Genomic DNA, 25,823 nt, shown 5'->3' with positions numbered 1-25,823 from the left:
GTCCTTTCAAAATACTGCCTCTGCAGTGGGTCTGAGAGCATTTGAGATTTTGCATGTACCTTTTCAAAGCAGAGTCTCTGTTTCCTATAGTCTTCTGGCTCTCCTACAAGCAAACCCTGCTTGGTCTTCAAAGCCATACATTCTGTGGGTCCATCTTTCCAGGGTAGGACCCCCAGGCTGGGGAGCCCTAAGTTCTCTCTCCTTGGAAAGAACTTCTGGAATTGTGACTATCTTCTCATTTGTGGACAGCCTATCCAGGCGTGTGGGTCTTGACTACAGCGTGTCTCCACCCCTCCTACCCATCTCACTGTGATTCCTTCTTTATATCTTTAGTTATAGAAATTTTTTTCTGCTAGTCTTTAGATCATTCTCACAGATAGCTGCTCTGTAAACAGTTGTAATTCTGGTGTGCCCTTGGGAAGAGGTGAGATCGCTATTTTCCTACTCTGCCATTTTGGCCACCTGTCCTTGATCATTTTAAATACAAAAATGAGGTAACTATGGAACTCAGGTTCTCTCCTCTCCCAAGGATTTGTTGTTTCATTTGCTGTAGTTGTTTGTTTTAGTGCTATCTGAATTGGTTTTGTAAAGTCTGTATTGTCTGTCATGTGTGTCCTTGAAATCTCTGTTCCATTTGCTTCGTGGTCAGCTAACGATTGAACAGAGATTTCACTAATTCCTGGAACCAAAAATCCTTCCAGTCTGCAGAAGAGCTCTTGTGTACTGGGCCATATCTTCAGCACTCAGCCAGGCAGTTTACATATCTGCATTAGCCTTCAATTCCTGGTTCTGCAGAACCTCAAAGTCAGTCAGATGAGACCTTAGGGTCTACTCAGATCTTTCCTGAGTATGTACACAGTCACACACATGCACATGGCCTTCTAGTTTCCTAGAAATATATCAGAGCTTTTCAAAGCCCTTACTCTCCAAAGTATCTCATTCCCAAGCCTTTCTTCTCAAGCTTTTGTAAGTCTATTGTTTGCCCCAACTGTTAGTCATTGCATCCAACAGCAAAAATTAAAACATTTCCTTATAAATACTTTGACAAATGCTGCAGGATAGCCACTTTAGTACTGGGATAGTTCTGAGTGAGGTGGCCTTTTAAGCCAGTATTCCAGGGAGGCACCTGGTAAGTTAAAACAAATAAGCATATTTTTTTGCAAATGAGGTATATTCTCTTAACTCTGTTACCTGTAGTGGGAATGTAAGATTTTAATTTTAAAGGATTTAACTGGATCTGGGGAAAGTGGGATGTGACCAGGTTAAGTTTTTTGAAAGTCACATTGCTATAAGCTTTTGGTTAATTTGTAGAGTTCTGAAAAAGTTGATACTGAAAATTTTTGCCAATTTTTTTCATTTCTTTTATGGAGAGCCAGACTTTTAGAGTTCCTTACTCCACCATTTTCCAGCTGTAGGTTTTTCAAGATGTTTCTACATATTTACAGATTTTCTCTCTACTTGTTCTAATAATTACTGAAAGTGCAGTTTAGAAATCTCTTAGTAAAATTATATATTTGCCCACCTTTCAGTTTCTGCTTCACAAATTTTGAAGCTCTGCTAGTAGCTGCCTACTTAAGATTGCTGTTTTCTTGATGAATTGGCTCCTTTATCATTATGAAATCTCTCTCCATGCAATATACTTTGTCCTGATGCCTACATTGCCTAATATTAGTACAGACATTCTAGCTTTCTTATGATTAGTGCTTGATATTTATTTTTACTTTTAACCCACCTGTGTCCTTACATTTAAAGTTTATTTCTTATAGTTAGTATATGGTAAAGTTTTTCATTTTCATCTTGTCTGCAATGAAATTGTTTGGGTTTAAATCTACCACCTCGCTATTTGTTTGCTATCTGACCTATCTTTTCTCAGAGCCTCTCTTCTCCTGTTCTATTTCTGATTACTGAGTACTTTTTTTAGTAGTCTGCTTTATCTCATAGTTGCTTTATTAGTTACATCTCTGTTTTATTCTTTTAGTGATTTTCCTAAGTTTTATAATACACATCTTTATCACAGTCAACCTTCAAATACTATTGTGCCACTTCATATGCAGTATAAACCTTACAATGGTTTACTTCCAATTCCTTTCTTTGTTCTTCCATAGTATTACTGTTATACATTCCATGATATACTACTATGATTTTTTTTATAGATAATCAATTATCTTTAAAGAAATTTTAAAATAAGTGGTAACTTTTTATTTTTCCCATTCATTTAATATTTTGGCTTTTGGGGGCTTCCTAGGTGGCACAGTGGTTAAGACTCCACCTGCCAATGCAGGGGACACGAGTTCAATTCCTGTTCCAGGAAGATCCCACATGTCACAGAGCAACTACTGAGCCTGCGCTTTAGAGCCCGTGAGCCACAGCTATTGAGCCCATGTGCTGCAACTACTGAAGCCCACGCGCCTAGAGCCTATGCTCTGCAACAAGAGAAGCCACGGCAATGAGGAGCCCGCGCACCACAACAAAGAGTAGCCCCCACTCACTGCAACTAAAAGAAAGCCCGCGCACAGCAAAAGAAGACCCAACACAGCCAAATAAATAAATAAATAAATAGATAGATAAATAAATAAATAAACAAATTTATTAAAAAAAATTTTTTTTGGCTTTTATTTGCACAGATCCAAATTTCAACCTTGTATTACTTGCCTTTCTTCTACATAATTTTCTTTGACTTTTCTTATAGTGTAAGTCTCCTTACAATCAATTCTCTGAAAATTGGTTTTGTTTGTCTGAAATAAATCTTCATTTTGCCTTCATTTTTGAAGGATGCGTCTATTGAGTAATGAATTTTAGTGTGATAGGTTTTTTTTCTTTTGTCAGTTTTAACATGTCATTGCATTGTCTTCTTGCTTACATAGTTTCTGACAAGACATTTGTGTTTTTGTTTCTCTGGTTTCTTTCAGGAGTTTCTCTTTATCACTGCTTTTCAGCAATTTAATTATAATGTGCCTTAGTGTGATTTTCCTTGTGTTTATCCTGCTAGGGTTCATTGAGTTTCTCAGACCTGCAAGTTCATGATTTTCATCAAATTTGGAAAATGATAATATCTATTGAACATTGTTGTTGTAAGGCTTATCAATAAATCACGTAACAGCTTAGAAATAACACCTTGCATATAGTACTCAACAGTGAAATTATTTTTAGATTATACCGGACACACAGTGAGAAAAGGAAAAGAATGATGAAATCTGCCCTCCAAGAACTTAAAATATATTAAATTTTTATTTCTTCAAAAAAGTCCCATCTTTTAAAAAAAATTCCCACATTTATACCAGTTATGGTTGTTTGATTTTCTTTCCTTCTTTTGCCTCAATTTCCACATTTTCCTCCTTGTCCCCTACACATCAACCTTTTTTTACATAACCAAAAAGTTATATCCCACTCAAGTCCCTACTCATGACTTCCTTCTGGGAAGCCCACCACAACTTTCTCTGCAAGAAAAAGGAGTGAATGAAGGGAACTGCATCCAAGTGAATCAAGTCAATGAGGAATGTACAAAATGCACATATGCACACACCTCAAACATCTATAAGCTACTTCAATTCACTGCATGTGTTACAAGTCACATTCACCCACATCTAATGTTACAATTTTCTGGCTGACTTCAAATAACCCTCCTATCACTTCAAAGTGACTCACAAGCTGCCAGCCTTATAACATTCATTTCAAGGCAGAGTGTCATTGTAAAAAAAAGAAAAAGAAAAAAAAAACTCTTTTTTTTTTTTTTTTTTAATCTCAACACTCTAAATACTTTTAGACTCTGAGTGTGTGTAAGTTTCCCACACCAAGCAATTCACCAATTCTCTGTGAACACCAACTAGGTGTCTTACAATTCAATTCAATTCAATTCTGACACTATCTACCTAGAGTTAGTATCAGATCCCACAGATTAAGGGCTCAGTCCCACAATATTGCCCCTCATTCCAACTTCATTTGCTCATCACAAGTCTAGGTTGTCATCTATGCTTCTGAGTGACCAGTTATAAATTGGAGGCTCCCACAACCTTGTCCTCAGGTTCAGTAATTTGCTAGAATGGCTCACAGAACTCAGGAAAAGTTTGCTTCCTAGATTATTGGTTTATTATAAAAGGATACAACTCAGGAACAGGCAGGTAAGAAAGATGCACAGGGCAAGGTGCTGTACAAGGGGTGCTGAGCTCACACATCCTTTCCAGGCACACCCCTCTTCTGGCACTATCATGTGTTCACCAACCCAGAAGCTCCCCAACCCTAGTACTTTAGGCAATTTTATGGAGGCTTCATTACATAGGCATGCTTGATTAATCACTGGCCCCTCTCCCCTCCCCAGAAGTCAGGGGGTAGTGCTGAAAGTCCCAGCCCTCTAATCAGATGACTGCTTCCTTTGGCAACCAGCCCCAACCTGAGGCTATCCAGGAGTCCCCAGCCACCCATCATCTCATTAGCATACAAAAGGACACATTACTTTGGAGATTCCAAGGTTTTTATAAACTGTATACTAAGAAACAGAGGAAGAGACCAAAAATGTATGTTTTATGTCACAGCTATATTTACATATTTCTTAACCAAGTGAGGGCTTTTAATCTTCATATAGTGACTTAGCAGTACTGGAATGGTCAAAAAAAGTTCATGATGGCTATGATAGAATGAAGAGTGTAAGGCACAGTGATGAGTATTAAAGAGCCAGAGTCCAGCAGTATAGTGGCTAATAGTCACTGGTGAAGGCAAAGAGCCAGTATTCTTAGAACACTCTTTCTGTAGGCAGATCCTGACTGTGCTTGATATTTCTTGGTTCCTATCTATTTTCTGAGATCTCCAGCCTTCCTACAGTTCTTGTAAGGTACCTTATATCCTTCTAATAAATTCATTTTCTACATAAATTACATAGCATTAGTATTAGTCTGCTATTTTCAGTCAAAAATTCTAATTCCAAAAGCCATCTATTTCTAGTCTTAATCTCTGTCACATTAGAAATTATCTTGATAAATTAATTCCAGAAGGCTTAAAAGTTAAATTCATGTGTGCTAATAATTCAGGTAGATTCTTTTTTTTTTTTAATTTTATTTATTTATTTATTATTTTTGGGGGGTACAGCAAGTTCAATCATCTGTTTTTATACACATATCCCCATATTCCCTCCCTCCCTTGACTCCCCCCCCCCACCCTCCCTCAGGTAGATTCTTAAAATGCTTGAATAAGTACGACTTCTTTTACATTTGAAACTGAATCCCATAATGCTACTATTATGAAAATTAGAACTCAGGTCAGTTTGAATAAATTTTTTATCTAGTAATTAACACTTTCCAGAATTTAGGAGATATTTTGCTAATTTCAAAAAGGTAACAGTTAATAAAAAGCTGTGCTATATCCAACTAACTGCTTTCTACGTGAAATCTTAATGAAACTTTTTTGCATAAAATTTGGCAAGAAAATAATTTTAACACCAATTATAAATATTATCAGCCTCAAAGAATTTAATAAAACTTTTCATAGTATTGTACGTCATGACCTCTTGCTTCTCCTTCTAGCCTTATGGTTTTAAAAACATTAATACTCTGACTTATCCCAATTTAAACTTCAATCCATGATATCTCCCTTGTATCCCAGATTTCTATATACAACTATATACTTAATATATCCACATGGGAGTCTAGTAAGCATCTCAAATTTCACACGTCCAAAACCTGACTTCTGATCTTCTACCCACCCATCAAATATGCTGCTTTCCTAGACTTACTCATCTCTGAAAATGGGAATGCCATATCTCCATATGCTCAGGCAAAAAAAAAAAAAGATTCATCCTTAACATTCTTATTTTTCTCATACCTGAAACCCAATCTATTAGCAAATCTCATTGGGTCTACCTTCAAAATCTAGAATCTGACCACTTCTTACCACTCTCCCTGCTGCCACACCCCAATCTAAACCACAGTGAACTTCTAACTCATCTTCTCCGTTTTCATTCCTTGAACCCTTTTTGTCGGTTCTCAACATGCAGAGTTGATCATTTTTAATATGTCAGATCGTACGATCTCAAAACTCTCCAACAGATTCCTAGCTCATTCCCAATAAAAACTGAAGTCTTTATAATGGCCGACAAATCCCTACATAATCTGTCCTCCTACCATAACCAAACTCATTTCCTACCACTGTCTCTTAATCAATATACAATGGAATATTACTCAGCTATAAAAAGGGATGAGATGGAGCTATATGTAATGAGGTGGATAGAACTACAATCTGTCATACAGAGTGAAGTAAGTCAGAAAGAGAAGGACAAATATTGTATGCTAACTCACATATACGAAATCTAAAAATGGTACTGATGAACTCAGTGACAAGAAGAAGGATGCAGATACAGAGAATGGACTGGAGAACTCGAGGTATGGGAGGGGGCGGGGGGTGAAGGGGAAACTGAGACGAAGCGAGAGAGTAGCACAGACATATATATACTACCAACTGTAAAATAGTCAGTGGGAAGTTGTTGTATAACAAAGGGAGTCCAACTAGAGGATGGAAGATGCCTTAGAGGACTGGGGCAGGGAGGGTGGGGGGGACTCGAGGTGGGGGGAGTCAAGGAAGGGAGGGAATATGGGGATATGTGTATAAAAACAGATGATTGAACCTGGTGTACCCCCAAAAAAATAATAATAATAAAAAAAAAAAAAAAAAAAAGAGTGAGTCCATCACACTGGATTCCTATTATTCCTGGAATAAACTATGCATGTTCCTACCTCAAAGTCCTTTGCACTTGCTCTTTCCTCTGCAGACAGCCATATGACTCAACCCCTCAACCCCTTCAAGTCTTTACTCAAATGTCTTCCTAAACAGGACTTTATTAACTACTCTATTTAAAATAGTAATCCTCTCCTCCTCCATGGTACTCTTCTATTCCCCTTCCCTGCCCTGTTTTTCTCCACTCTATGTTTGTATATTATTGATATTCTGCCACTTAACCATAAGCTCTATGAGACCAGGAATATTCGTCTGTCTTATTCACTGTTACATACCTACCATCTATATCAGTGTTTGACATGTCATAGGTGCTCCATAAATACCTGTTCAATTAACAAATAAATTAATGAAAATCTTATGAAAATATATCATAAAGAATAACTGTATCAGTAAAAATACATTTTTTAAGTGGTACTTTTAAATTTCTCAAATAGCTGAGATACAATCAAGAATCTAAGAGAAAGATTCAAGCATGTAAAAGGAAAAAAAATCTGAGAAGTCTTCTGTATTAAATACTAGAAACTAAGTCATATTATTAATAGAGATCCATATTTTTATTCTGTTAAGTTTTCATAATATTGAAGATATGGTAGGTTTCTTTCATATTATCCACAGTGACTTCAAAAAAAGCAGGACATGTAAACAAGTAAAATTTACATGTTTTAATAGGTCTAGCAATTTTAAATGATGCTGTTTTGATCACTGCATACCAGCAAACTCCAAGAGACCGTCTGGCAATGCAGTAGCATAATTAACCTTATGTACTTTTCTGACCTCAAAAATCACATTCTTCGATGCCCTGAGCTCTTGGCACAAAGACCCTGAAAACAAATGCAAAATTCCCACTGTATTAACTATAAAATATTGCAAACATGAGAACCTCTTTTAAACGAATATCTTAAGTGAAAAGTACTGTTGAAAAAGAATCTAATGATTTTGACTTTAAACAAAAAACAAAAACAAAGAAAATGTTAATGCAGTTATCTTGCCAAAATTTAACAGCTTACCATCAATAGTAAATTAGCTTTTCCCTCATTCACCAAATTATATTAGCTTCTATTATATTCCATTAGAAAAGTGAACAAGACAACCAAATCTCTGCCCTCAAGGAGATTACATTATAGTTGGGAGGCAAAGACTACAAATAAATAGCACAAATAAGTATATGTTAAGTACAATAAAAAAAAAAAATGTAACAAACTAAAAAAAAAAAAGTAATGGGGGGAGGGGGCTGTTTTATTTATATATATATATTTTTTGTTTGGTTTTGTTTTGGTTTTTTTTCTTTGGCTGCACCATGCAGCTTGTGGGATCTTAGTTCCACAACCAGGGATTGAACCTGGGCCTTCAGCAGTGAGAGCATAGAGTCCTAACCACTGGACCACCAAGGAATTCCCAAGGGTGGCTATTTTAGACAAGGTGTTTGGGAAAGGGCAATTGGACAGCACGTGAATGAGTGAGAAAGTGAGCAAACACTTGCAGGCAGAGGAAACAGCAATTAAAAATGCCCTGAAGTAGAAAGTTTATTCAAGGAAAAATTCAAGGCCAACATGGTTGGAGGCGAGTAGGCAATGTGGAGAATGTTAGTAGAAGAGGTGAAAGACGTAGCCAGCAGTCAAATTACATAAGGTCTTACAGTCATGAGAAGGACTTTAAGTTTTGTTTTGAGAGTGATAGGAAGCCAATGGATGGTTTTCTACATAGTAAGATAAAAGGTCACTCTGGATGCTGAGCAGAGAACTGATCGGGGCAAGAGGGAAAACAAAGGGATATCAGTCAGGAAACTACTGCAGGAGACCAAAGAGACTAAAGTGGCTTAGACCACAATGGCATAATGGAGATGGTAAGAATTGGTCGGATTCCATACTTAATTTGAAAATTTGGCAACAGGACTTGCAAATGGGTTGTATTAGAAAGTGAAAGAAAGAGAAAAATCCATGATAACTCCTGGGTTTCTGGGTAAATGATGATGACATTTACTGAGAGTGAGGAGTAGAAGAGGAGCAAGTTGGTTGTGGGAGGGGGTAGAATCAAGAATCCAGTTTTGGACATGTTAAGTTTTGAAATGCTTGATAGATATCCAAGTGAAAGATATCAAATAGTCGATAGGACATATGAAAGTCAGACATAGAATGGGAGTCATCAGCCTATAGATAACATTTAAAACCATGGGACTGAATGAGACTATAGAAGTACTATAGTGAGCAGATAGGAAAAAAAAAAAGTCTGAAGTATCTTAGCCAAGGTACTTCAATATTTAAGTCAGGAAAGAAAGTACAGAAAGTGGTACAAGAAGGTGGACATGACTGGGTATGTCAAATGCTGCTGAGAAATATGATAAATCCTGAAAATTAATCAATGAATTGGCAACATAGAGGTCTCTACAACCTCGACAAGCACAATCCCATTAGGGTAGAGAGGACGAGAGTAATTTGGAGTGGCTGCAAGAGAAAATTAGAGATAAAAAAGCACAGACTGAGTATAAACAACTCGTGATAAATTTTGCTCTAAAAGGGATTGGAAAAATGGGAGGGGGCTCCATGACAGGACCAATAGACTTAAGTAGCAGAATGCAGTCACTGCTAAATCATGGCCCACAAGGAAGTGGACCAGAAGAATAAATATCCCCATCCCTCTTTCCCTCCTCTACCACTTCTGATCTCCTCTTAGTACCAATTGGCCAAATTCAGACAGAAGTCAGAAGACAAGGTGAGGGAGATAACAGAAGAAGAGAATGGATTTTGAAGATGACAACAGGACTTCCCTGGTGGCGTAGTGGTTAAGAATCTGCCTGCCAATGACGGGGACATGGGTTTGATCCCTGGTCCAGGAAGATCCCACGTGCTGCGGAGCAACTAAGCCCCTGCACCACAACTACTGAGCCTGCGCTCTAGAGCCCACGAGCCACAACTACTGAAGCCCATGTGCCTAGAGACCATGCTCCACAACAAGAGAAACCACCACAATGAGAAGTCCATGCACCACAACGAAGAGTAGCCCCCACTCGCCACAACTAGAGAAAGCCCACATGCAGCAACAAAGACCGAACACAGCCAATAAATAAATTAATTTTAAAAAATAAAGACGGCAACAGTAGCAAACACTATGTGCCAGGCACTGTTCAAAATGCAATACATATATTAACTTATTTATCCTCACAACAACCCTGTGAGGTGGGTACTTTTACTATGATCCCCATTTTACAGATAAAGAAACTGAAGCACAGAGTGGTTAGGAAATCTGCCCAGAGTCACACAAGTAGCAAGTAGCAGAGGAGTCAGGATATGAACCCAGGCCATCTGGCTCAAGGGTCCATACTCTTATTCCTTACTCTAAAATGTTCCTTTTAAGAGGAGACATTTGTGCGCTAGCAGGAGTAACTGAATAGGAAGGTAAAAATTAATTGCAAAGAGAATAAATAATTACAGTAGCATATTCTTTGAGCAAATAAGGAAAAATTCAGATATAACCTGTCATGAATCTTCTTTGTTTGCCCTTCCAGGTCATCTTTCTTCCCCTATCCACCCTGCTCTGTGCCCTGGGAAGCTGACCTTAACAGACTGTGATAAACAGCTCCCTTGTCCTCTGGCTTCCTAATGGGGTCCACTAATAGGAATAACCAGCAGAAGATCAGGGAAGGGAGGAAAGAGGGGTTGGGATGTTTATTCACCCAGCTCTCTCCTTGCTGGGTCATGGTTTGGCAGTGGCTGTCTTCGTCCTAAAGCCATCACGCCTCTCAGGCAGCCTTCTAATAATTATAGTTCTATTTGTGTTACAGTAACGTTCACATGCTTTCCCTGTTCCTTCAAGATTCCCACTGTTCCTATTCCCCAAGTGCTTCCATCTGTAGTTGATTCCCATCTCTTTGTAAACAGATTCTTCATTAAACTCTCTTCAAGAAGACTTTCTGTTACCTTCCAGGACTCTGATACTCTATCCAAGAGGAGAATTTAGTCTTAGATGAAAGGAGGGACAGTTTATCCACATTAATAAAAGAAAAGGCAGAGCACATAGATACAGATATAGGTAGGTTGGAAGATCAAGTACTGAAAAGATGAAGTTCTCTTTTGATTGTTTTCATTGTCTCAATAAAATAAGAAGAAAGGTCAGCAGCTAAAGGTGAAGAAGGTGCAGTGTATTGCATTTGAGGAGAAAAAATAGGTATGAAATGCTCCCCCTGGGAACAAGAAAGTAAACTGCCCAACGAAACATAATAGGCTTTTTGGTCTTAATTTAAAGTGAAACCACTTAACAAAGTTGTATGTATTTCTCCAGTTAGGTTTACCTGCAATGGTGCAGACATGGAATAGACAGAGGTGGGTTTAATCAGAGGTTAGTTTTTGCCAGCAGATGGAGACACAACAAGGAAATTGAAGATGTATACAAAATTATTAATTATAGTAATGAATCATGTATTTTAAGCTGGACCTGAAGACTTATGGTAGCTAACAGACCATGAAAATAAAATTTGTGGGGCCAATGATTTAGCAGTGCTTGTGAGATCAAAGAATGACTGATACAGGAAAACAGAAATGAAGTGGATCAATGGAAGGTGATGAGTGATGGTCACAGAGTAGTATGTTTAAAACATTTAGAGGGGTGTGGCTATTCATTATGTTAAGATACAGAGTAAAATTTAAGAGTGGGTGGCTGAGATACAGTAAAGAGATTATCACTAGCATAGAGATCAAGAAACTGATACAAGGAACTAGACTGTCCAAAAACAAAAGCAAAATAATGACAATGATTCAAATTTGAAAGTATGAAATTATTATGTAGAATACTGCTTTCCATTTTCCCATATCCTTCATTCAATATGCAGAGTCAGATTCCTCTCCATAATCATCCATGTTTACAAGAAAGTTATTGCATTAGCCCAACTCTTCCATGTTACAATTATAAATACTCAAACTCAGGAAGTGGAAGTATCCTGCACCAAAATTTGTTTAGTACTTGCAGAAAGCCCTACTAAATGTGTTAAATATTCCATATCTCCAGAGGTTCCATTTCTAGAAAAACCTATCATTTTAAAAAGTAGGTTTGTATGAGGAAAATAGCAAGCAGAAAGTAAACATATAACCTGAAAAATTACTAAATGGAGTCCTGCACCTAAAATAAACAGGTTTGGTTGATGGTATTAATAACCTCAATTAATGAAATCTAAAAGTCACCTTTATATTTATAATCACTGTCCTATTTTGATCAGTTGAAGAGCTCTTAAACCCTTCTTCAAAAAACTCTTGCAGCAACTATTTCTAAAGAACAAGGCTTATTTCTGAATAGTTTATTTTCAAATGGCTTATTTTCAAAAGTGAAGGTTTTTCTGACTGCGTTATTTAATATTCAGTATAATTTGTTTCTGTGAGTTTAAAAATGCTTTAAACTTTTAGGGATTCGTGATTAACTCATTCCCACTGGAGTCTGGTGGCTCTAGGTACATTTAATGACCCAATTTGCAAATATATATATATGGTTCTGCAAAGAAAATTCTAATCTTGTGGTTTTATGAAAGTTTATGATTTTGACAACAAATTGGAAATGGAATATAAGGTAGAACCCAGACACTCAGAAATTAGAAACCAGAAAAATGTATGCTCTATGGTATCTGTAGGTTATTACTAGAAGGTTTGGAATTCCTAACATAGTCTAAGAAGTTCTGTGGCTTCTGAGCAACCAATGAGGCAGAGGAGAAATGTTTTCCTAAGCAACTCTCAGGAATGACTCAGGTAAACAAACCAAAGTAGACCAATGTTCCTCATTCTCCACCACTTCTATCTTATGCCAGGAACCAAACCTAACAGGCTGAAGGGGAAGCCTTTCCTAGGAGATACTTGTGGGCTATTTCCTTTTCCACTGCTTCTTCTTGTGGTTAATGCTTTTCGACATTCAATACCAAATTTGAAAGGAGTATGAAGAGGTAAGAAACAACTCTGAGGTCCATGCGTTAGTATAGCAGGGTCACACATACAACTTATATCACACCATAGTATAAGTGGCATGCTGGCAAACAAAATGTATAGGTCTTTGCCTGTGTCTCATCCAGCTGCTTCAGAAGCCCTCAATCCCTGGTTAATTGGGAAAAGTGACCACTCAATCCAGTTTGAAGTGTAGCCTGGCTCAATAATTCAAAGTCTCTCTCAGATAAAGCTTTTCATTCATATAGCCTACCCCTCCTCCTCCTTCTAAAACAATGCCCAGTTATATGGGAGTAGACAATTCAGCGGGCATATTTGTGGTTTATCTGCCATCATAGTCTTGGGGATAGAAATAGGTTGGGTTCACTGGATCTACATGTTGTCCTTTGGCTCCTCTGGTCCTTTAGCAATGACCCTGTTCATTTGCTCACTAGGCAAACTGCTGGCCTCCAACGCAGAAGTCTGTTTGGTGGGACCTGGGATCCATTCTATTGGCTCAGGCAAAGCTCTAGGTGCTGTGCCTGGCAGACAACACTTGCCTTGGGCTCTACTGGCACTACACTCCTACATTCCTTCCTGACTGTCATGTTATAAGTCCCAGTCAGTAGAGACACTGGCTGGAACTTTCCTGAGATGCTGACTTACTGCCAGCAACTGCCTACCTAAGGACAATATAATGAAAATACAACCCTACTTACTAAAGCTTTCCTCTCCTTTCAAATGAGTCCATTTCAAAATTAAACAAGAATGTAAAACAGTCCCAGACATGCAGCAACACTCACTTATTCATTCATTCAACAAATATTTACTTAGTAACTATCATGTTCTAAGCACTAAGCTAATATAAAAGACACAGCAATGAATACACAGGCAAGAATGCTCCTAAGGAATTTACATTCTAGTGGAGAAAGCCATACAAAAAAATACATAAACAGAATTTCTCATAGTGATATGCATAGTGATAAAAATAAAACAGGTAATGGGATAGATGTGACTTGTGGGTGGGATGAAGGTGAGGAGTGAGGTGAAAAGGCACTTTTTTTTCTTTTAAGCTCTTTATTGGAATATAATTGCTTTACACTGTTGTGCCAGTTTTTACTGTAAAACAAAGTGAATCAGCTGTATTTATACATATATCCCCGTATCCACTCCCTCTCCCAACTCCTTCCCACCTTCCCTATCCCAGCCCTTTAAGTCATCACCCATCACCGAGTTGATCTCCCTGTGTTATACAGCAGCTTCCCACTAACTATCTATTTCACATTTGGTAGTGTATCTATGTCAATGCTACTCTCTCATTTCATCCCAGCTTCCCCTTCGCCCACCACCCCCCCCACCGTGTCCTCAAGTCCATTCTCTACATCTGTATCTTTATTCTTGCCCTGTCACTGGGTTCATCAGTAGCATTTTTTTAGATTCCATATATATGAGTTAGCATATGGTATTTGTTTTTCTCTTTCTGGCTTACTTTGCTCTGTATGACAGACTCTAGGTCCATCCACCTCACTACAAATAACTCAATTTCATTCCTTTTTATGACTACATAATATTCCATTGTATATATGTGCCACATCTTCTTTATCCATTCATCTGTTGATGGGCATTTAGGCTGCTTCCATGTCCTGGCTATTGTAAATAGTGCTGTGATGAACACTGGTACATGTTTCTTTTTGGATTATGGTTTTCTCAGGGTATATGCCCAGGAGTGGGATTGCTGGGACATATGGTAGTTCTATTTTTAGTTTTTTAAGGAACCTCCATACTGTTTTCCATAGTGGCTGCACCAATTTACATTCCCACCAACAGTGCAGGAGGGTTCCCTTTTCTCTGCACCCTCTCCAGCATTTATTGTTCCTAGATTTTTTCATGATGGCCATTCTGACAGTTGTGAGGTGATACCTCACTGTGGCTTTAACTTGCATTTCTTTAAAGATTAGTGACATTGAGCATCTTTTCATGTGTTTGTTACGAAAGGGCACTTTAGAGGCACGGAGATCTAAATGACGAGATAAGCAGGTAAGACAAAGATCTAGATAGAAAAGTACTCCAAACAAAAGAGAGGCATGTAAAGTGTCCTGGAGCCCCATTTAGGAAAAGAGAGAAGGCCAGTGTGGACTGAATATCGTGAGTAGGGAAGAGCGGTAAGAGATGAGAGGTAGACAGAAGTGATAGGGAACCTGACAAGTAAGAAGTCTGAACTTCACTCCAAGGATAATAGAAAACTACTAGAATATTTCATTTAATAAATAGTATGTAAACATTTTTAAACAAACACAATACAATAATATGAATTATACCAGTACACAAGTAATCCCTTATGATTTTATGTTTGATGCAAATAACTATTTCGAAGTACTTATCACAGTTATACTTATTTAATGTCTGTTTCCCTTAGTATGCCATGAACTCCATGAAAATAGGGTCCACATCTCTCGTCATGAAATCCCAAGAGCCTAACAGAGTGTCTCTTAGATAGCAGGTGTTCAAAATAGATTCTGTCAAATGAAAGAAACAATGATGGACTATCCCATGGCAGACACTGCTATACACTGAATTAGAACCAATCCCTGCATTCAAGAAGCTCACAGTCTATTGAGGGAGACCAACATGTAATCAATTAACAAAAATACAACATACTAAGTGCTACACCAGAAATATGAACAAATACTATAGGAATGTAAAAGAGAAAGTAACTAATTCTGCTGACCGGCGGGGAAAATATTAAGGAAGTTTTTAACTAAGAATAAATATTCATTTCCTTGGGATAAATGTTTATACTAAGAAAGAAGTCTATATTATCTATTAATTTTAGTAGTTCTATGGTTCAATAGAACATATACTCTATTGACAAAATTGTTTAACATATTATTACCATGATATTTCAAGACATCTTGAAAGGCTTATTTCTAAAATAATCTTTTAGAATCTTCTCTATATTTCTGTTATTATGTGTATCAACTCCCTACATATTAAAGTTACATTCAAGAGTAAAATATTCATCATATTGTTCTGCTAGCTATAGGAAAGCCTAGATGGGGAAGCTATTGTGGCAAAGCTATTCTGCTTTTTTGCCAGCTACCGTATATCAATGATAGTGATCATTACCAACTTTCATTTATTATGTACTTAGCAGAAATTACCAGATGCTTTCATGCTCCCAACAAACTTTTGGGGCTTCACTACCTTACTGTATATAGAAGTCTAATATGCTATCAAATTAAATTAATTTTTTGCTATTTCAGTTATAGCACAAATAAAAACATCCTTCATTTTAAAATAATCAGCCTTATAAGCATCCATAGTACATAAATTTAGTTAAATGGTGCCATCTGGTGACATAAATCCTGCAGCAAATACACAAAGTCCAGAGCCAAGAATGATGACTAAAGTGTCAAATTTAACTTAAAAAATACTTGGGATTTCCCTGGTGGTGCAGTGGTTAAGAATCTGCTTGCCAATGCAGGGGACATGGGTTCAACCCCTGGTCTGGGAAGATCCTACATGCCGTGCAGCAACTAAGCCCATGTGCCACAATTACAGAGCCTGTGCTCTAGAGCCCACGAGCCACAACTACTGAGCCTGTATGCTGCAACTACTGAAGCCCACGCACCTAGAACCCGAGCTCCACAACAAGAGAAGCCACTGCACCAGGAAGCCCATACACCGCAACGAAGAGTAGCCTCTGCTTGCCACTAGAGAAAAGCCCGCGCACAGCAATGAAGACCCGATGCAGCCAAAAATAAAAATTAAAAAAAAAAAAAGGAAAGAAATACTTGATCCTGCTTGACGTGAAACACACAACTAATCACACTCAGTATATGGCAGTTTAACAACAGAAATTATAAGGACTGTTTGGGCCACATTTTATGCTACCACTCTTGTTTCTCAAGTGTACCCTCAAACTTAAACAAGTCTTTAGAAGAGATTTAAGTCTAATGTGATTCTTTAGCCAACCCCTAGAGAATATTTTCAAAGCATAAATATCAAGAACATCTTGAACCCCTGTTTAAGTCACATCTATTTCCTCACCCTCCTTCTGATCTCTACAAATCTGCTTAATTGTCATCATCTCAAATGCCACTCTCCTAAGAAAGCTTTCCCCAATTCCACTAAGGTTAAGCTTCTCACTCATAGCATCCTCTACTTCTCCACTGTAGCATTTTCATAACTGTAAATATAAACTTATTAATGCAATTTTGTTTAATGCTTGTCTCTCCAGTTTTAGATCTGGCACAGTGTTCCGTAAATAACTTTTGAATGAACAAATAGATGGATGGACGATTAGATGCATGGAAGGGGGTAAATACCCTTCTCTATCCTCTCTTCTTACTCAAATCCTATCATTGCCAAGACCCAGCTCAAGTTTACATTTTATATAAAATCTTGCCCAGCAACACCAATCTACAATGAACTCACACTTCTCTGAACTCCTACAGTTGGTCTAGGCTCCAGAGTTTAGTCCTTGACTACATCCTGTCCTATACTTGTTTGTATATATGTGAATATTACCTTCCCAATTGACTTTAACATCCTTAGGGTAGGAATTTGGTTTTTAATAATATCCACATGCATATGTCCATGTAAATAGGTGAACACTTCATAAATACGTTAATTATTATTACTAAATTGCAATAACTGAAATACCTGCGTTCTTTTTATTGAAATGGGTATTGTAAACAAATAAGTAGGAACAGAGTAGACCTTAGTATTTAAAAATCTAACATTCACTGCTTTGACCAGTCAAGACTTATTTGAACATCCATGACATGCAGTAATTAAATTTGTTTCACAGGAGCACATGCTTTGAGGTTGTGAGTGGCAGCAAGCACTTACCTGGTGAGTGAGCCTCGCACATGCCAACAGCAGCATCTCAATGCAGCTTATCTGCCGATCTGTATCCATAGCCCCACAGGTAGAAACTACCGTTAAGTATCCAAAGGGAAAAAAATCACTTAAATGTTTCAGATATACTATTGTACTTAAAAAAAATTAGATACCATAATGATATTCATAAATTCATGGATCCTCAAAATACTCAAGATATAACCCAGAATGATAATGGCTCATTATATTTCTTAACGATCAAATCAAATCTTTATAAAACCCAAGAATGAAGAAATGCCCCTGTCATATTTTCCCAAATTTATTAATACCATTCACATACTATATTACTCTCCTTGAGTGGCCATATAGCTAACCAATTTCAGAATCACCTGGAAGGCTTGTTACAACACCACTGGCTGCACCCTGCTTCCAAAGTTCCTAGTTCAGCAGGTCTGGAGTGAGGCCCAGGGATCTGCAACACTGACCAAGGTCCCACGTGAGGCCGATGCTGCCGACCCAAGAGCCACACACTGAGAACCTCTGCGTTGGAGGGTTAGAGCTGAGCTGCTCCGAATTTACATAACCGTGTCACTGTACTCCAGAAAAAATTCTTTGACTTTCTTACCATCAAGTAGCAGAAATTATATATTACAAAGACAAATTAAGACCAAAATAGCCATGATGTTTTCAAATAGATGTTATTTTGTTACAGTATTGCTTCTTTTTTTTATGGTTTGGCCTTTTGGCCGCGAGGCATATGGGATCTTAGCTCCGAGGCATATGGGATCTTAGCTCCGTGATCAGGGATCCAACCTGCAACCCCTGCATTGGAAGGCAAAGTCTTAACCACTGGACCACCAGCAAAGTCCTCAAATAATGTTATTTTGAAATAAAACATTATATTAGAATTATTATACTGGGAAAATATGTAGTTTTTTTTTTACTCAAACTAAAATCTGATAAAACTTTTATACAGATCAATTTTGTAATACTTATCACTGTTATATTTAAATGATTAACTAATTGCATACCTAATGTCTCTTTTCTCCACTTGATTTCTCTCACTTACCCATAAGGGCAAGGACTATCCTCTCCTCCATAGTTCACTGCTATATCCCTATTGCCTAGCACAATGTGTAATACATAACAGGTATTTTTAAAATAATTGTTGAATAAATGAATAAATAAAATTTATTGACAGCCTATTCTTATTAAAGGTCCACACACTGGGGATACAAATGTTAATTAGATATAACGTCAACTCTCAAGCGACTCACGTTCTACTGAGGGAGCAGCAATATATTCAATTCATCATAAGGCAATGTAGTAAGTGCTTTATAGTAACGTGAACAAAATGCTAAGAGACATAATGAAAGGGCTGGTTAAAACTGCTCACAGGTAGGGACATGCTGGAAGGCTTCAACAAGAAGATGATAAATCCCAATATGTAGTATATCTACTGTATAACCCCTATAGCTAGTAATTTCGAGTATCCATAGCGTTCTTTACTAAGCTTTATGAAGATAAAAAATATTCTACTCTAACACAAAGTCTGACGCGCAAGCCTCCATAAAGCAGGATGAATTCTTTTCTAAGATGTTGCTACTGGTACAGTTTTAAGGAAACTATCATTTTACTAATCATTTTCTTCTCTTTCCCCAAAATTCCCCCTCAAACACTGCAGTGAAGTTAAGAGGAAATAAAATTAGATAAACAAAGTTAACAAAATTTTAGAAGGTGTTGAAACCTATTAAAGATAAATACATAGTTCTGTCCATTATTGTACATAAAAGCAATGAATAAAAAAATAAGACAATTCTCAATGAGGTATAAAAGCAAAGAACTTTTGTGGTACATATCTGAAAATGAACTAACCCATTACATTATTTAAATGGTTTTTTACAAATAATTATGGTTGTAATATATATCTTTACATTTCAAAGTAGATCTGGAAGAGAAGTATAAAAAAGAAAAACATTCCATTTTGCTCTTTTATCACCTAAAAGAAGGGTAAGTAACGTAAGAGAGTGCCTTGAAAGTCTGAATGTTTTAGCTATGCTAAATGAAAGAGCTCTAGGGGCTTCCCTGGTGGCACAGTGGTTAAGAATCCTCCTGCCAATGCAGGGGACACAGGTTCAATCTCTGATCTGGGAAGATCCCACATGCTGCGAAGCAACTAAGTTTGTGTGCCACAACTACTGAGCCTGCACTCTAGACCCCATGAGCCACAACTATTGAGCCTACGTGCCACAGCTACTGAAGACCATGCACCGAGAGCTCTGCAACAAGAGAAGCAATGAGAAGTCCGTGCACCTCAACCAAGAGTAGCCCCAGCTCGCCGCAACTAGAAAAAGCCCAAGTGCAGAAGGAAGACCCAGCGTGGGAAGTAAATAAATAAATGAAATGAAAGAGCTCTAAATTAATTTTTAAAATATCATGGAATTCCAACTCACTTATATTCAAATTCTGAAGTGTTAATAATGCAATCATCATAAAACTATAATTATCCATTGGACAAAATATGTTCCTCAGTATTACCACAAGATGTCACCCTAAGCCTAACATCAAAATGTGTAGCTTTGCTGTTTTAGGTATTTTTCTTTTTTTGTACATTAATGAACACTAATTACTAACTTTTTAAAAGTCAAGGTGTTTTTTTACACTTTCATTTATTGATAAATGGAAAGCCAAAACAAAGAATACAGGGACTAGAGAAGCAAAAAGGAAGAAAGTTAAACAGTTCATCATTCACCCTATTTACTATGAGATGCATTTTACCTTTGGATTTTATTTTCTTCTTTTACTTTATTTTTTAAAATTTCCATAATGAGCATATATTATGTTTATAATCAAAGTTATATTTTAAAAGTAAGAAAAACAATATCTTTGCTATCACCCTCTACCCTATTATCACAGAACCCATTTATAAAATGCTTTTATGCACTATTAATAAAGGTCAAAGTTATGAAGACAGAATTCCGTCCTCAAGGATTATAACATCTAAGATATGCTAGTGTTTGCATTTTCTTTTTTAAGCATATGATGAAGTACCACAAAAGGAGAATAGTACCATGTTTAAAGTGAAGCTTTTCATATATAGAGAGAAGGCCTGGTTTCCTGGTCACTTGTAAATATTACAGCACATTCTGCAATAATAGTATTTTACTCTACTATCCACTTGTGTTGGGTTTTTTGTACTATGATTCCCTTCTATTTCTTCAGTTGAGATTCATGCAAGATATTATTTCAACGTACTGGCTACCTGAATATCAGAATAATGGGTGAAAATCACTATCTTCCATTACTTGTAACAAAAAAGAAGGGGAAGGAAAGTTGGTTGAAACAGAAAGCAAAATATAAAGCATAAATAACACCCTATTTATCAATGGTTTCCTACTTATCCTTTTATAAAGATATAATCCCCTTCAAGATACAAAGGGCTACAGAGTTTTTCTTCTTTTTTGTCCTTAAAATTGCACAGTGAGACCACTCAAACATTCAGCAATAATAAATTAGTAATCAGTATTTAGCAACCTACAGAAAATTCAATAGAAAATTATGTTTTGCTATATAGCATCGCTCCATTCTTTGCACTCTGGTTTATCCCAAAATTACTTAAAAGACCAGCCAAAGCAGATCTATCCATTCAAAGCTGGGCATCAGGATTACTTACATAACAGCTTTTTACAGATTACTCTTGCCTCTCATTTTATTAGAGAAATTCCAACTACACTGTAGGCTTTTTGCCAAAATATTTATCACTCATTCAAAACAATGGCAAAATACAACTCTTTCTCATTCATTTGCCTTTCTATTCCCCATGTAATGATGTTGCATTACCAAATGGTTACACTACCCTAATAGAATTATCTAAAGCATCCAATAATATTCTTCCTAAATAAAATTCTCAAAAACTTAAACTCTCAAAAGACATAGTCAATCTTATCTAAGCACATCATATAAATCTATTTAGAGGTATTGCCATTCAGTTAATGGCCTTTACTATTTATCAACTAGATAAAACCATTAATTTTTAATTGAGAAATTGGTTGCTTAAAAGTGTTCTCTAAAATACTATTCTCTAATGACAGGGTTTATTTAAATTCTGTGAGACTCCATTTAGAGTTGTTTTTATTTAATACCAACTAAGATGATTATAGTTATTTGTGTCATTAACTCTTACTAGCTATAAAAGAATATTTTAAAGAAATTAATCCACAGGCAAAATAATCCTATAAAGCTTTTTATTTCTATTTGTATTCAATAGACTGATGCTCAATTTTTCAAAATTTAATGGTTTTTTAAATTATATTTAAGCCATAAAGTTGTAGTTTTGTCAATAAGTGTAGAGATTCATTATAATAAAAACACAAATAAAATATTTTCAAGATTAACCCTCATAAATTCACATTTTTAGTTTTTATGTCAATAACCATCAGACCTGAAAAAGTAATAATAATGTCTAGTAGATTCAATTACTTCTTTAAAATGTACTGTTTAAGCCCAGTAAAATCTATACTGTAATTGAGGGTCTTTTTAAAAATTCTTTAGTTAGTTGGTTGCTTTCGTTGAGAGGAGGTATTTGTTTCTACCTTTTCTTTAACTCTAAAAGAAAGAATTAAAAATTATCTGCATAAATGCAAAAATGTATGTATAAAGACATACATAAATAAACCATAAATTCAAGAATAAGCAAAAGGTTAAACATTATGTAGTTAGATTCATGAAAAATTGACAAAGCATTGAGATTCTCATCAATAAACTTCTCAATCTGAATCATGAAATTTCTCAAGAGAAGCAAAAAGATGAAAGAAGTCTTTTCATCTTTTGTCTTGAGAGTAAAACTAGAACTAAGATTCTGAGTAGAAGGTGGACCCATCACTTTTTGTGTTAGGCAAGTCCTTCTCTAGGAGGAAACTTCCTTCTCTAGCATATTTGTCGTCAATTTTTTGCAACAAATTCTCCAGTTTTTTCCTGTGTAAACTTGTCTTCCTATACAAAACATTCTTTCAATATTTTTTTTATTAACATACACTTCATTTCTAGTTTATAGCAGTTCTTTTTTAGGATATCCTTAAATAAGTAAATGGAAAAACAAAAAACCCAAATCTTTTCTTCTACTTGATACCAAGAAAAATATTTCAGTTTTAAACGTGGTTAACATCAGGTTCCCTGACCACATTACTCAAACTATTAAGCCTAATTCTGATCATTAAGGTGAGAAATAACTTTTTCATACATACCTAGCAAAGCTTGGAATAAGCTGCTCTTAAAGATACCCATCACCTTTTTAACAGCATCTTTCAACTGCTGCTCCTCCGGTTTCCTTAATTTTTTGCAGTATTCTTCCAGTAACGATAAAGCTCGGTCAGTATCTGAAAAACATGATTTTAAAATTCTATCTTATGGTCTTAGAAAAATAATAAGCCAACATTAAACTATTCTATAGTTATATTCCTAATTTCATGACAAAATAAACTAATCATGAATTCCATAAACTACCTTTAAAATTGATAATTACAATGAACTCAATTTTAAGAACCCACTTTTATTTCTATCGTCGTCCAAAAGAATCTGCAACTATCAAACGAAACAAAGGTTTGAATGGAATGCTGACCAACTGATATTCACATAGTAGATGAAACGTTCTCTTTTCAGAAAAATTATCTTAAAACTGGTGACTTCCTACCAGATAATGTCCAAATTCCTTAACACAACCTTTAAGCCCGCCTTCCCATGATCTGTTTACAAGTTTATTTTCAGCCTTATTTCCCACTATATATGATTCCACCCCCTCCACACATACACACACAGTGCCCAAGTCACACTGGATTACTCACTTTCCCTCTCCACTTCCCAACACACACACACACACACACACACCACACCCACACCCACACCCACACCCACACACACACACACACACACACACACACACACACACACACCTTCCGTACTTTTTCTCACTGCTGCACTTTTCTTTGCTTCTCCTGCTCCCTGTATTGGAATATCCTCCCCCATACCCCTATTCTCTCCCTTGAATCAGTGCACTATATTGGAAAGGGTTTATTGTCAGCTAGATCTGGGTCTGAAACCTACTTGCTAGCTGTGTGTGGCCCTCAACAAATTACTTACCTTCTCGGAGCGTCAGTTTCCTCACAGGTAGCAAGATTTACATTACATAATACTTAGTACAATGTCTAGGGCATAGAAAGTAATCAACAAGTCAACTGAAAACCAATCTTCTCTTAATTTCATCCTAACTCAAATGCTCTCTATTCCATAAAGCCATCTCTGACAGTTAATCACTGTCACCCTTCTTCCAAACCATTTTGCCTACACAAATACCACCAGCATTCCTAACACATACTGTTATATTATGGCTTCTTCAATATGTCTTCATTGCCCACAAGACAAAATATTCCTGAAAAGGTCACCAAAGTAACAGCAGTGTCTTTGTGTGTATGTAGTAGGTGACAATTGTCTTTTTTTTTTTTTGGAAGTGAGAATATTCAATTTTGTTGTTCCAAGATGAAGATCTATTTGGAGAATGTCAAGTTACATATTTTAATAATAATTATGTACACCAAGAATATAAAATACAGTACCTGATTTACTCAGACCTGGAATGCACTATGAGAAAAGGCAAGACTCATCTTAACCAATAAACAACTGCTTTCATCACCAAGTTATGTTTTATAAAGGAATGGCAAGTTATGTTTTATGAAGAAAATGGCAACAAAGTTCAGACCAGAGTCTTAAATATTACACTGATAATTTTCCTCTTTTTATGATTTACATATATATTTTTTATTTGTTCTCTCTGTTTGAGGAGTTGCTGTCTGAGGAACTAATGTTATATAAACTTTACATACACAAGGCACATTATGAAAAGGGTTTCTTAAGGGTATCATTTGGGATGAAAGACGACTGGAATTATCATTGGTTTTCCACAATTTCATCCTTTGCCCAGATTCTGTCATGAGTAACAGCTTTACTTTGAGTCAATGTCACTTCCTTCAAAAGTCTCTTTTGGTATTCCTGGCACGTCTCCAGCTGACCAGAGCTCTTTTCCTGTTACCTTACGTTTTCAAATCATGTGATGGATCTTCATCAAAATTTCCCTGCTTTGAGATTCATTCTCTTTCACCCAGCTTTACTGAGGCATGATTGACAAATAAAAATTGTATATATTTAAGGTGTACAACAGGAAGTTTTGATATACATATATATTGTGAAATAACCACAATCATTACTATTGTCTTTGAATTTCAAAAGCCTCTCCCCCTTCAAATTTACGACTTTCACAGATTAAATACCAATTATAACAATAATTCATATTTATTGAGTACTTTATTTCATATCTTTCTCCTGAACCCTCCAATTCTTCTCCCCCACAACCGTTCCCAGCTGATGATCATGCTTTCTATTTTATGGAAAATCAGAAGAGAACTTCCATAATCTCCTAACATAACATCTACTGATTTACCTGTAATTGCACCCCTATATTCTGCCTTCCCTACTGTTACTATGGATAAAATATTTGTGTTTCTCTCTAAGACCAACTCCTCTACTTGAGCACCTGAGCCCATTCTCTTCTGCCTACTCAATGACATTGCTTCATCATCAACTGTTTTCCTCTCCATTCGATGACTTCCTTCAGCATACAAATCAACCGTATTAACAGTAATTTTTAAAAGCTTTCTTTTATGCTTCATTCCTCTCCAGCTAACTATAGTCCCCATTTCTCTGTTTCCCTCTACAGGAAAACTCCTTGAAATACTGTCTCCACTTCCTTTCCTTTCATTCTTTCTTGAGATTACCCTAATCATACTTTTCTTTCCAGTAATTCCACTAAAACAGCTCTTGTCAAGGTTACCTATTATATCCATCTTACTAAATCCAGTGGTCAATTCCCAGTCATCTCACTTGACCCATCAGCAGCATTTGATACTGTTGCACTCCTGAAACATTTTCTTCACTAGGCTTCCAAGCACCAGATGCTTATGAATGTTTAACAACCAGTTTTCTCCAGGTAAAAAAGAAAATGTGTGTCAAACCTCACTTGTCAAAACCGAACTCCAGATCTTATCCACCACCCCAATCTGCTTCTCCTGCAATGTTCTCCATCTCTCATCCTTCCAATTGCTCAGGGCAAAAATCATTGGAGTCACCATTCATTCTTCTCTAATTCTCTACATCTAATCCAAGAGTAAATCCTGTTGACCCTAACATCAAATTACATACAGAATCCCATCACTTCTCACCACCTCCAGTGCTACCACCCTGGTCCAGACCACCATCTATCCCCTGCATTAATGCAATAAACTCTTATAAGTCTACATGATGTCACTTTTGCCCTCC

At 36.6% G+C, this 25,823-nt stretch overlaps 1 protein-coding gene across 1 annotated transcript in view; it reads right to left on the bottom strand.

Annotated features, from left to right (window-relative positions):
• DLG2 (discs large MAGUK scaffold protein 2) overlaps positions 1-25,823 on the bottom strand; it is a 1,973,535-nt gene that overhangs the window by 1,934,559 nt on the left and 13,153 nt on the right. Inside the window, exon 3 of the mRNA XM_057748299.1 lies at positions 22,703-22,834. Coding sequence (XP_057604282.1) covers positions 22,703-22,834 — 132 coding nt within the window. The remainder of the gene's footprint in view (positions 1-22,702; positions 22,835-25,823) is intronic.

This window comes from Hippopotamus amphibius, chromosome 9, assembly GCF_030028045.1.
Source record: "Hippopotamus amphibius kiboko isolate mHipAmp2 chromosome 9, mHipAmp2.hap2, whole genome shotgun sequence".
In the NCBI taxonomy this organism is placed as follows: Eukaryota; Metazoa; Chordata; class Mammalia; order Artiodactyla; family Hippopotamidae; genus Hippopotamus; species Hippopotamus amphibius.
The sequence above is the reverse complement of the archived record's forward strand: the minus strand, read 5'-3'. Positions and strand labels throughout refer to the sequence as shown.